General features: G+C 58.3%; 1 protein-coding gene across 1 annotated transcript; it reads right to left on the bottom strand.

Annotated features, from left to right (window-relative positions):
* Nucleotides 1-454: 454 nt before the first annotated feature.
* On the bottom strand, nt 455-7,628 carry ECHS1 (enoyl-CoA hydratase, short chain 1). Its single transcript, XM_004617796.2, has 8 exons — nt 7,470-7,628; nt 6,732-6,929; nt 6,287-6,414; nt 5,254-5,353; nt 4,096-4,200; nt 3,198-3,317; nt 2,319-2,386; nt 455-1,140 (listed from the first exon to the last, which is right to left on the bottom strand). The coding sequence occupies exons 1-8, from the start codon at nt 7,552-7,554 to the stop codon at nt 1,075-1,077; spliced, it is 870 nt and encodes a 289-aa protein (XP_004617853.2). The 5' UTR covers nt 7,555-7,628; the 3' UTR covers nt 455-1,074.
* Between the last annotated feature and the right edge of the window lie 4,105 nt (nt 7,629-11,733).

Below are 11,733 nucleotides of genomic sequence, written 5' to 3'. Positions count from 1 at the left end.
CACGTGGCCGACCCAGGTTTGATTCCCAGCATCCCATATGGTCCCCTGAGCACTGCCAGGAGGAATTCCTGAGTGCAGAGCCAGGAGTAACCCCTGTGCATCGCCAGGTGTGACCTCCACCCCCCTCCAAAAAAAAGGTGAGTCTAGGGTCAAGAGACAGGATAGCTGGAAGGGTGCTTGCCCTGCACACAACTGATCAGCATTTGATCCCCAATGTCCGGCAGAGTTCCCCAAACACTGCCAGTTGTGAACACACACACACACACACACACACACAGAAACTGGCAGATGTCTCATGTGGTTAGAAGCTGAAACTCTCAGACAAGAGTGTGGACACACACACACACACACACACTGGCAGATGTCTCATGTGGTTAGACGCTGAAACTCTCAGATAAGAGTGGACCAGCAGGTGCAGGAGCTGTGTTCAATGGGGCAGTTCCTGGAACAAGGGAACGGTTCTGGGACGGCTGTCCCAGTGTCCATGAACTTTATTTTGACACACTACAGCACAGATATATGGCAGCTTTTTGTCGTATGTATCCCACCAAATAAAGAAACAGTGAGCAGAAGAGGCTGCATTCATCTCTGCCACAGTAGCGCAGTCCCCATCAGGGTTACGGGGAAGCATCTCCCAGAGACACCAGCTGTGCGCGTATGCACGTGGGGAGGCACAAAGCTCCAGAAGCCCAGGGAGTGGGACAGGAGGACTGATCCGGTCACGGATGAAAGAAGGCACGGCGTGATTTTCAGGCCCATTTTAGTCAACAGCAGCACGGAGCTGCCCACGTGCTGCCACCCTTCCAGCTGTGTCACCTGCCCACCAGCCCCCACCAGGTCACGATCTGCTGGTGCAGACTGAGACCACCTGCCCCGGCACCAAGTGAGACCCTCCCCACAGCACAGCTGATCGGCAGCAGCCCTGTGAACAGAACCGCGCAAGGTCTGGGCTGCGGAACAGCAGAGACACGGCTGGCCCCAAACAGCATCTTTCAGAGGGACAGGCTTTGCTTCTCAGACCGGCAAACTAGTTTCCTGTTGAAGTCAAGGTTTTACGGCAGACGCAGCCAGTTGCTACTGGTCTCTGAAGTCGGCCTTCCTCTTCTCCACAAATGCGGTCATCCCTTCCTTCCGGTCAGCCTGGTGCGAGAGGGACAAAGCAGGAGTCGAGTCAGCACACGGGGTCCTGGGTCCACCCTGCTCACTGTCCCCTCTTGCTGCCCAGAGCCTTTCTGTCACAGCTGGTCAGGGACGGGGAGGGAGGACCAGCATCAGGGCCAACTGGAACCCCAAAGGCCCCAGATTCCTGACCTCCTGGCACGGCCTGGGGCTGAGTATTTTTATATCACGGCCCCCCACCTCGTACCAACCATTCAGCCTGTGGTGAGTCCTTCACCAAATCATGCTTACAGTAACATGTCCCAGAGCAACCCAGCTGCACAGACTCCTTCCTGCCCCTGCACCCGAACCCACACCACAGCCTTGCACTCCTCAGAGCAGCCCAGCTAGAGAGTAGCTCACAGGGCAGAGCTCGTGCCCCGCACACTCAAGATCCAACTTCAATCCCTGAACACTGAGCCCTCTGAGCTGAGCTCTACTGGGCCTAAGCACCTGAATACCAGGGCTGAGCACCTACACAAACCTGAGCACTGGCTGAGCACTTAACCAAGCACCTAACTGAGCACCCAGCTATCTGTTAGGCCAGCACTGCTGGGCACAGCTGAGCTCTCTCCTCCCCCTCTCCCTCCCCCTAAAAGACACAAACCCCTTTATCTCTGTCTTTGGGGATGGGGGCCGAGACCCAATCTAGCACCAATGGGCCCGCAACCACCAACAGGGCTCACTCCTGAGCAGAGCCAGGAACGGCCCCTGAACACTGCCCGGTGTGGCCCATCCAGCCCTGAATGCAAGAATCTAAAGTTGGGGAGGGGTTGTGATCCGGTGGTAGCGCCCTTTCCTGGCATGAGGTTCTGGGTTGGATCCCCAGCACAGAAGCGTGTTATGAACACACGCTCCATTCCGGGGGCGCTTGCACCCCAGCACGGTATTGCTTGTACTTCACTGAGTGCTCTCCCTCCCCTGCCATATGTCCTGAATAGTTCTCACGCAACTCTTACCTCACTGTGAAAAACAAGCACATAGTTACCCTTCACCACATTCCAGCAGGCACGTAGCCCTGAGGAACGGGGGCAAAGAGGACTGCACTTGAGACACGGGGCCTGCTGTGTGAACCAGCCCGCCTGACAGGTGACAGCTAGGGCACGGGAGCAGCTCACCAGCCCTTGCCAGGGAAAGCCCAGGTGACAAGCCCCACTCACGGTGGCGAAGGTCGAGTAGAAGAGCTTCTTCTCCAACTTATTTCCTTCCGTCAGCGTCATCTCAAAAGCTGGAAAGCAGCAACAAGGTCAGGGCTCGAACGTCAGACATGGGAGGCAGCTCCCGCAGACCCACAGACCTACACCGCGGCCTGTCGCCAGCCCCTCAGTCCAGTGTGCGGCGTGGTGGCCTTCCTTTTCAAAGGCACTGCCCGGCTGTGACCTTCTGCACAAGGAACTGCAGGGAGGGAACTGGCAAGCCCCGTCCACGTCCCGGGCAGGCAGCCAGCGGCTGCGAAACCCTGCAAGAGGGCAGCTGGCTCAAGGCAGGGCAGGTCTGGCTGGTGCCCCAGGGCCCTGCCCGAAGGCTGTGCTCTCACTCCTGGGGGAGCAGCTGTGCCCTGGACCCATCAAGGAAGGGTAAAGCCCTACCCCCACTCTGAGGGGACGTGGCCCCTGGTGGTCAATTCTAAGCAAGTGGTTAGGTCACCCCCCACCAGAGGCCAAGAATAAGCTGCTGCACTAAAATTCAAGTTTTTGACCACAGGTGGGCCCCAAAACAAAGGCTGTCTCCCCCAGGGTAAGCAGGTGGCTGCTCTGCCCTTTGCCCCTTGACCAGGTGGTGAGCTGACCTCTGGCAGGCCGAAGGCCAGCACTGGCTCTGCAGGGCACTGGCCCTTCCTCAGCTGAGTCCAGGGACACCCAGCCCTCCTAGACCTCGTCCCTCTATCACTATTCTCTGCCAGGCCCCTGCTTGGCTGCTGAGTCAAGGGAGGTGCAACATGTCAGCAAGACCACGGGTGTGGGGGGGGGAGACAACGCTGTCTCGGTGGGCAGGACTAGCCGCAGCCGGGGGTGACGCCCTGAGGTGCCCCAGCCCACCTGCGTTCACAGACTCTTTGGCCATCGCAGTAATGATCTTCGAGTTGCTGGCAATTTTCTCTGCACACTTGATGGCTTCTTCAACTAGTGTCTCGACAGGAAAGATCTTGCTCACAAGACCTGGACATGAGACAGAGCCCGTGAGGGGAGGGGAGGGGAGGGCAGGGCACTGTGCCCCTGAGCCCGTGGGGGGAAGGCAGGGCACTGTGCCCCTGAGCCCGTGGGGGGAGGGCAGGGCACCGTGCCCCTGAGCCCGTGAGGGGAGGGGAAGGGAGGGCAGGGCACTGTGCCCCTGAGCCCGTGGGGGGAAGGCAGGGCACTGTGCCCCTGAGCCCGTGATGGGGAGGGCAGGGCACCGTGCCCCTGAGCCCGTGGGGGGAAGGCAGGGCACCGTGCCCCTGAGCCCGTGAGGGGGAGGGCAGGGCACCGTGCCCCTGAGCCCGTGGGGGGAAGGCAGGGCACTGTGCCCATGAGCCCGTGGGGGGAGGGCAGGGCACCGTGCCCCTGAGCCCGTGAGGGGGAGGGCAGGGCACCGTGCCCCTGAGCCTGTGAGGGGGAGGGCAGGGCACAGTGCCCCTGAGCCCGTGAGGGGAGGGCAGGGCACTGGGTCCCTGAGCCCGTGAGGGGAGGGGAGGGGAGGGCAGGGCACTGTGCCCCTGAGCCCGTGAGGGGGAGGGCAGAGCACTGTGCCCCTGAGCCCATGGTCTAGGAATATAAAGAGTCCAGGCTGCTCTGGTCACTGACGTGCTGGGGGAGCCGTGGGGCTCAGCCCTGGGTCTGGGATGGACGCGCTCTCCCCACAGGCATGTCTGTCTGTCTGCCCTTCTCACAGGGAACAGAGGCAGTCAGTCCTACTCTCAGTACCCAGGCTGTACTGTGCACCCTGTCCGCTCAGCACCTGCTTGCTTGGCATCCTGGGCTGAGATCCGGTCACCAGTGAGGACCATCTCCATGGCCAGCGACTTCCCAACGGCGCGGGTCAGTCTCTGGGTGCCCCCTGCACCTGCAGAGCAGAAAACTGATGGTCAGCCGGCTCTCTGGCCAACACACATCCACATGGCCCAGGGCCAGTGGTAAGCTGATGGTCAGCTGGCTCTCTGGCCAACACACATCCACATAGCCCAGGGCTAGTGGTAAGCTGATGGTCAGCTGGCTCTCTGGCCAACACACATCCACACGGCCCAGGGCTAGTGGTAAGCTGATGGTCAGCTGGCTCTCTGGCCAACACACATCCACACGGCCCAGGGCTAGTGGTAAGCTGAGGCCAGTGGCCAGTGGCCAGAGGAGGTGCGTGGTGGGGGGCTCTTTCCCATACTCGCCCCTCCCCGCAACAAGTGTCACTCACGGGCTGGTGGGCCTCTGCGTGACTGGCCTCTGGGGCAAGACAGTCCTGAACCTACCCGCGTGCTGGCCTCGGACTCTGGGGACAGGCCCTCCTGGGTCACTCCGTCCCGCCCTGTGGACTGCGGTGCCCTGCCTTGGCATGGACCCCCACCTCAGCAACACCAGCCACCCACGCCTCAGTGGCTGACTCCAACCCCACCCGGGGCACAGGAGAGCCTGCTCCAGAACACTCTCTCCCAAGCTGCTCCCTGTTCACGCTGGGTCCTGCCCTGCAATCAACAGTTTAGGGGCATCTGGACTCTAGGCCGAGGTTGGGCAGTCCCTTGTCAGATGGCCACTCTCTGGCCCCTGCCCAGCCTCGGTGCATGAGCAGTGCTGACACAGTGCTGTGCAACCGCAACTGTCCCACTCACTAGGGGGTCGCCAGCTTCTTTCCCGAGCTTCTGACCCATTAGGGAACCAACAAGCTGGCCCCGCTCTGGGGCCCCAGGGCTCCCCCGAGCACTGCTGTGTCCACATGGGCACTGAGGGAACAATGGCAATAGACACAGATCCACTGTTCCACCCGTTGAGGACTGTCCGGTCAGAAAGACCGTGCACTTCTGTCCTGGGGGGTGTCCACAGCAGGGAATGTCCAGTCCCCCGAGAAGCGGGCAGACTTGCAAGTCACCTGCAGAGCGGAGACAACACAACTCCTCACCCAGCTCTTTACCTGGAATGGTTCCCAGCAGGATTTCCGGCTGCGCAAACTGGGCTTTCTCGCCAGCATAGATGATGTCACACATCATGGCAAGTTCGCAGCCCCCGCCAAGCTGCAGGACAACGGAAGGTGTCATGGGGGAAGCCCTGGAAAGCCACGCTAGAAACCAGTGGGACTTTCTACTCAAACCTGTGCCACCCCGACTGCAGCAGATCAAAGCAGAATACGAGAGCGTTAATTTCAGAGGGCAGGGAGGGCGCGTGCCTTGCATGCAGCTGACTCGGGTTCGATCCCTGGCATCCCATTTGGTCCCTCGGCACCACCAGGACAATTCCTGAACGCAGGACTAGGAGTAACCTTTTAGGCTAGGTGTAGCCCCAAAAATAGCAAAAGAAAAGTTCCCCACATGTGGTGACATGGGCAGACGAGCCACATCACCTCAGCAGTTCTGGTGGTCTCTCCCTTGGCTCTCCACTGCTGTGGAGCTCAAGAGCACCATGGAGGAGAGGTGTGCTCCCGGGGAAGGTTCCAGAATGCTACACTGTGCTGGTGACCACGGGTGGGGTTGCTTTATTTTATTTAGGCTTTTGGGTCACCCGGGCATTGCTCGGGATTGCTCCTGGCTCTGCACTCAGGAATAGCTCTTGGCGGTGCCTGAGGGACGGATGGGATGCTGGATATCGAACCCAGCAAGGCAAACGCTGACCTGCTGTGCTATCACTCCAGCCCCTGGGGAGTGCTCTACTAAAGAACCAGACACTGACCTGCTCCCGAGGCTCCGTGAACAAAGACCAGCCAGCAGGGAGCCACGCCTGGTGCCCCACCAGAGAACATAGAAGGGTCACGTGTGCAGAACACGGGAAAACCATGAAAACTGTGCATGTGTGGAGCGAGAACCTTCTCGGGGAGTGACAGGCGGGTGGGACTCGGGAGCCGCACTCACAGGCGCCAACAGGGTTGTGTGGTTCGAGCAGAAGCTGAAACACCCGCTAAGGCTTCAGCAGGAAAGCCTTTTGCGAGTGAGCAGGGCTGCCTGTGGACTCACAGCGTAGCCGTTGACAGCGGCAATGACCGGCTTCCTGACACGGGCCACCTGGTCCCAGTGGCTCAGGAACTGGCTGGAATAGCAGTTCTGGAACGTCTGGTTCTGCATCTCCTTGATGTCAGCTCCAGCTGGGGAGGGAAAGGAGGCTCAGGAGAGAGACCCCACCACCATGGCACCCTGGACCCACGGGTGTGCGCACCAGGAGCTGCTGAAGAGAACCCACAAAGGCGCTCCAGGGGCACGGTCGGGCAGTGGGGGGCTGGAGTAAGTCTGCCCACCCCGGGGCTTGCCGTGTCCACACAGGAGACAGAGCAACAGAACCCGGTCCCTGACGGTTCTTCAGGGCCCGGGCACGGCTGACTATGGGAAGGCGAGACTGGCGCGGAGCCGGGGCTCACCGCCAGGACCCCGCAGGGCTTGGGTGCAGTCGCGAGGCCTCCCCCACCTGCAAAGGCTTTGTCGCCGCCTGTGAGCACGATGGCGCCCACGGCCGGGTCCTGCTCGAAGGCTTCCAGCGCCTGGTTGAGCTCGGTGACCAGCCCGCCGCAGAGCGCGTTCAGCGCTTTGGGGCGGTTGAGGCGAATCAGTCCCACGTTGCCTGCCTTCCCCTTCTTCTCCACGACGATGTACTCATAGCCCGCGCCTGGCCAGTGCGAGAGGGTTTCCATTGGCGCAGGCCTCCGAGGGACTCGCCCGGCCCTGCCTTGGCAGGGACACCCCCCACCTGCCCCGGCCGGGACCCCCACCCCCACCTGCCCTAGCAGGGACCCCCACCCCCCACCTGCCCTAGCAGGGACCCCCCCAACCCGACCTGCCCCGGCCGGGACCCCCACCCTCCGACCTGCCCTAGCAGGGACCCCCCCACCCCAACCTGCCCCGGCCGGGACCCCCACCCCGACCTGCCAAGGCCGGGACCCCCACCCCCCACCTGCCCTAGCAGGGACCCCCACCCCCCACCTGCCCCGCGGGGACCCCCCCACCGCCACCTGCCCCGGCGGGGACCCCCACCGCCACCTGCCCCTACGGGGACCCCCGACCCCGACCTGCCCCAGTCCCGACCTGCCCCGGCGGGGACCCCCGACCCCGTCCCGCCCCGGCGGGCACCCCGCGACCCCGCGCTCCGCGGGCCCCGAGCCCTCCCGAGCTGGCGGGGCAGCGCGGCCCCCGGCCCGCGGCCTCTCACCCGAGGCGAAGGCGCGCAGCGGGCGGGCGGGCGGGGGGCGCAGCGACGCGCGGACGCGGGGCAGCAGGACGCGCAGCGCGGCCATGGCTGCGGGACCGGGACTCGCCCCGCCCCTCCCCGCCCCGCGGAGCCGCCCCGCGCCGCGCCAGTCAGCGTCCGCGCCGGTCTCGCGAGACGCGCGACCCCGCGAGCCCACGGGAGTGGCGGAAGGGGCGGAGCACGGGGCAGGGCCTGATGGGGGAGGGAAAAAAAAAAAGCGTGGATGCGGAAGTGGGCGGGCGAGGACGCTGCCGGAAAGTGGAAGCGACGTGCGGAAGTGGGCGGGCGGGGCGGGGCCAGAGGGGCACGTGATGCGCGGGCGGGGCCAGAGGGCACGTGGGGCGGGTGGGCGTGGCCACGGTGCGTGGCGGGCCCGGCCCACGAGAACGGGACCGGCTCCGGCCGGCAGGACAGCCCTGCGGCCAGTGGGCCGGGCGGACGCCGGGTGCAGAGGACTCCCCGGCCTGAGGGAAGCCGGCCCGCCTCCCGGGCTGCTGCCCGACTCGCTGGCGAAGGTCTGGGGCTGTCGGACTCTCCCCTTACCGTATGGGTGCTCTTCGTCTAGGTCTGGTGGTCCATGGCAACCAGGGGCTGAACAGCACCCCATCCTTAGCCTGCGCACCCAGGCGTGGTGCTCAGGGTCACTCCTGATAGGCCTTGAAGGGAACATCTGTGTGCCGGGGGTGAACGGGCTCAGCTGCATCCATGCATGCTTCCAGCACTCTCTTTGGCCCTGTAATTTTTTTGTTTGTTTCTTTGAATGTTGAGATGTTTGTTATTCTTGCCCAGGTTCGACCAATGTAAGGGGTGTGCGGCAAGAATTAACACAAGTGAAAAGCAAAACAATATTTCCCAAAAAATAATATTTTCGAAAAGATAATAAAATTTAAATCAGTATTCAATACTCAGCAGAACTTCATTTCTAGATTGAAGGTGGAACAGAGGTTTCCATGCAAACATACATTCTCACAAGCTTTTGCTGGAGGAGCTTCAGGGTCAGGTAGATGCTTTGTTGGCAGGAAGACCCAGGGTAGAGTTGTCCCAACTCTGATACAGCTCTGCTGACGTCTCAGACTGGGTTCTGGGACGCCCCACAGAGTAAGTCAGGGACAAAAGGCACAAACAACCTTTCTGCAAACTTCACCAAAATTAGCATGTATTTCCAAGAGCACCTGATGAATGAAATGAAAGAATGACCTCAGGATGAGGAAGTGTTTTGCAATTGTACCCATGATATAGCACATGAAAGAAAATTTGGAGAGCGTAAGGGTTATTGTTTAGTTGGACTGGAGCAATAGCACAGCAGGTAGGGCATTGATTCTTCTGCACCTCTCAGAGAGCCCGGCAAGCTACCGAGAGTATCCTGCCCTGCACGGCAGAGCCTGGCAAGCTACCCGTGGTGTATTCGATATGCCAAAAACAGTAACAACAAGTCTCACAATGGAGACGTTACTGGTGCCTGCTCGAGCAAATTGATGAACAATGGGGGGATGACAGTGCTACAGTGCTATATCCGACAAGGGTCTTATGTTTTTTTTTTTTTTTCTTTTTGGGTCATACCCGGCAATGCACAGGGGTTACTCCTGGCTTTGCACTCAGAAATTACTCCTGGCAGTGCTCAGGGGACCATGTGGGATGCTGGGGATCCAACCCGGGTCGGCCGTGTGCAAGGCAAATGCCCTACCCGCTATATTATAGCTCCAGCCCGGGGTCTTATGTTTTGAATAATAAAGAAAAGTTTAAGCTCAGTAATGAGAAGACAAACCAATTTAGAAGTGGGCAAAGATCCAATAAACACTTCTCCAGTAGAGACACACAAGTGACTGCTAAGCCCATGGGAAGATGTAGCTGCTCATTCGGGCAGATTTGAGGCTGACAGACCTCTGCATCTCCTCTGGGGGTAGCAGAATGCAGGCTGGGGAGCTGCGGAGCAGTGGGAAAGCCTAGTGTAGGACAGTGCGGGCTGCAGCGGGGGGTCATCCCTGGACAGAAAGAGCAAAGGAGGGCCGCCGGAGAGGTGGTAAGGCAGGTAAGGCGCTTATCTCTCATGTGTCCAACCCAGATTGAGTCCCTGGCACTGCCAGGAGTACCCCTGCACAGAGCTAGAGTAAACCTGAGTACTGCTGGGTGTGCCAACCTTCCCCCTCAAAAACAATAAAGCATATGAATGTCTCCCTGGATCTGAGACTAAGTCCCCTCCAGTGTCACAGAGCTTCCTGGTTCTAGGACCGTGGAGTTACGTTCTCGTGACACTACTTTGCCTTTCCTTAATCGCACCTCTTTAATTTGCTCCCAGATCTGCTTCTAGGTGAGGTCTGCCGTGAGTGGCCCCGTGGGTCACACCGTCAGGCAGTCAAGTGGGCCTTGTTATAGGCCGGGTAGGCACCCCCAAAACTGTGAGTTCTAGAGCGTCTATCCAGGGACGCCAGCTGTGAGTTCAAGTGTGTGGCACATTTGGTGTCCAAGAACCTCCTCCCTAGGACTCCCAGCAGAAGAACAGAAAGACGGGGACTCACAGATGGTCAAAATGGCCCTTTTAATTCCAGACCTGAATAGCCTAACTAGACAATCTGATGGGGTTCAGAGCACAGGGCTGCACTGGTACAGGTGTGTTTTACCATTTGTAGAGGTAGAGCATTTCAGAGGAGGCAATTCTCTTGGGGAGATTAACTCAAAGAGATACTCTGTCTCCCAGGGGCATCTATATTGTTTTTCTCTTTCCCTTGCTGGTAGTACATATTAAACAATTAGGTTTACTTCTTATTAATACTTTCAGTTATCTGGATAAACACAGTAAGAGATATAGATTCCAAAACTTAGTTTCCTGGGCTCCGGGGCAAGCGAGGCTTCTAACATAAACACCAACTAGGTCCTGAGGCTGGCTTAGCTTTTCCTTCCCCAGGGGGTCTCATCTCTCAAGACATAATGGCTTGCATCAAGACCATGCGTTACGCTTTCCAGATTGTCCCATTTCGATGCTGGGATAGCTTTGCTGATTGCCCCAGGTCCATCCAGAGGTTCCTTGGTGGGACCCCACTTTTTGGGGTTTTAGGAACTATGGCAACTGAAGCCTGAGTCAAGAAATTATGATGGCGGGGCTGGAGCAATAGCACAGCGGGTAGGGCATTTGCCTTGCACGCGGCCGACCCGGGTTCGAATCCCAGCATCCCATATGGTCCCCCGAGCACCGCCAGGAGTAATTCCTGAGTGCATGAGCCAGGAGTAACCCCTGTGCACTGCTGGGTGTGACCGAAAAACCAAAAAAAAGACAAAAAAAGGAAATTATGATGGATGCCCAGGAGTAAATATATTACAGAATCAATTAACTCCCAAATACTAGGAGCATAACATTAATGGTCTTTCTGTGTTCAAGCAAAGAACATTACTCTATAGTAAAATATGAAAAGGTTATAGGAGAAAGAGAAAAGCGAGTAATTGACTACAGATACGAAGTCCAGAGTCACCAGAAGGTTTGACTTTACGAGTAACCTAGACTGACTTGGGGAATTCTCAAGCTAACCATGAGAGGTAAAGCACAAAGTTAGAGATAAACTTAGGGGATTAGGAGTGCTCATAAGAGCACTGTAAGCTTCTCTGGGAGGAGGGAAAGGGGCGATTCACTGATGAAGCCTAAAACACTTAGGGTTAATATCCAACACAAAATATTCCACAGAGTCAGCGTTTAGTCTCAAATCAAGGAGTCTTTACCAGAAGTCCAGCCTGCATGGGAGAGGCAGCCCTGAGAGTAAACAGCAAGATTTTTTTTAAAGGGCAAACCACCTCCTGGAATTTCACTAAGCAAGCAAGTTTACAGAAGCCAAGAGTAGGTAGCTAAACAATCCTTTGATTAATACAAAAACCAAAAATAAAGTAGCTAAACGAGGAATAAAGTAGTCAAACAGATTAAATAGTCAATCAGTTGACTGATGCAGGAACTAAAGATAATAAATGATTGGCTACACTTTTTGTTGATCCACCAGCGGCTGGTGTCCTGTTTTCCTGTCAGCTGAGTATACACATTCTGTATGCTAATTTGTTTCTTTCTTGGGCCAACCAGGTCAGTTTTCCATAGCCCCTGGCTTTGTGGGGCCTCATCAGTTAGTCAACAAGCGGGTTCCTTGGAGCAAAGCCATCTGGGCGTCAACGGCCCTGCAAATGGTCAGAGTGGATTGCAGACTTGGTGACCAGGCCTGTGGGATCCCCACCTGTCCTGGCCCTTCCCAAG

The sequence above is a fragment of the Sorex araneus genome, chromosome 11 (assembly GCF_027595985.1).
Source record: "Sorex araneus isolate mSorAra2 chromosome 11, mSorAra2.pri, whole genome shotgun sequence".
Lineage (NCBI taxonomy): Eukaryota > Metazoa > Chordata > Mammalia > Eulipotyphla > Soricidae > Sorex > Sorex araneus.
This window is presented reverse-complemented; position numbering and strand designations above follow the sequence as displayed.

Bases quoted from the DNA above. Each gene is read 5' to 3' on its own strand.
- ECHS1 (XM_004617796.2), bottom strand. From the start codon at position 7,554: ATGGCCGCGCTGCGCGTCCTGCTGCCCCGCGTCCGCGCGTCGCTGCGC. The intron at 6,415-6,731 runs GTGGGGGAGGCC...TTCCCTCCCCAG, and splicing joins CGGCGACAAAGCCTTTGCAG to CTGGAGCTGACATCAAGGAG. The intron at 1,141-2,318 runs GTGAGTGGGGCT...CTCTCGCACCAG, and splicing joins TCTACTCGACCTTCGCCACC to GCTGACCGGAAGGAAGGGAT.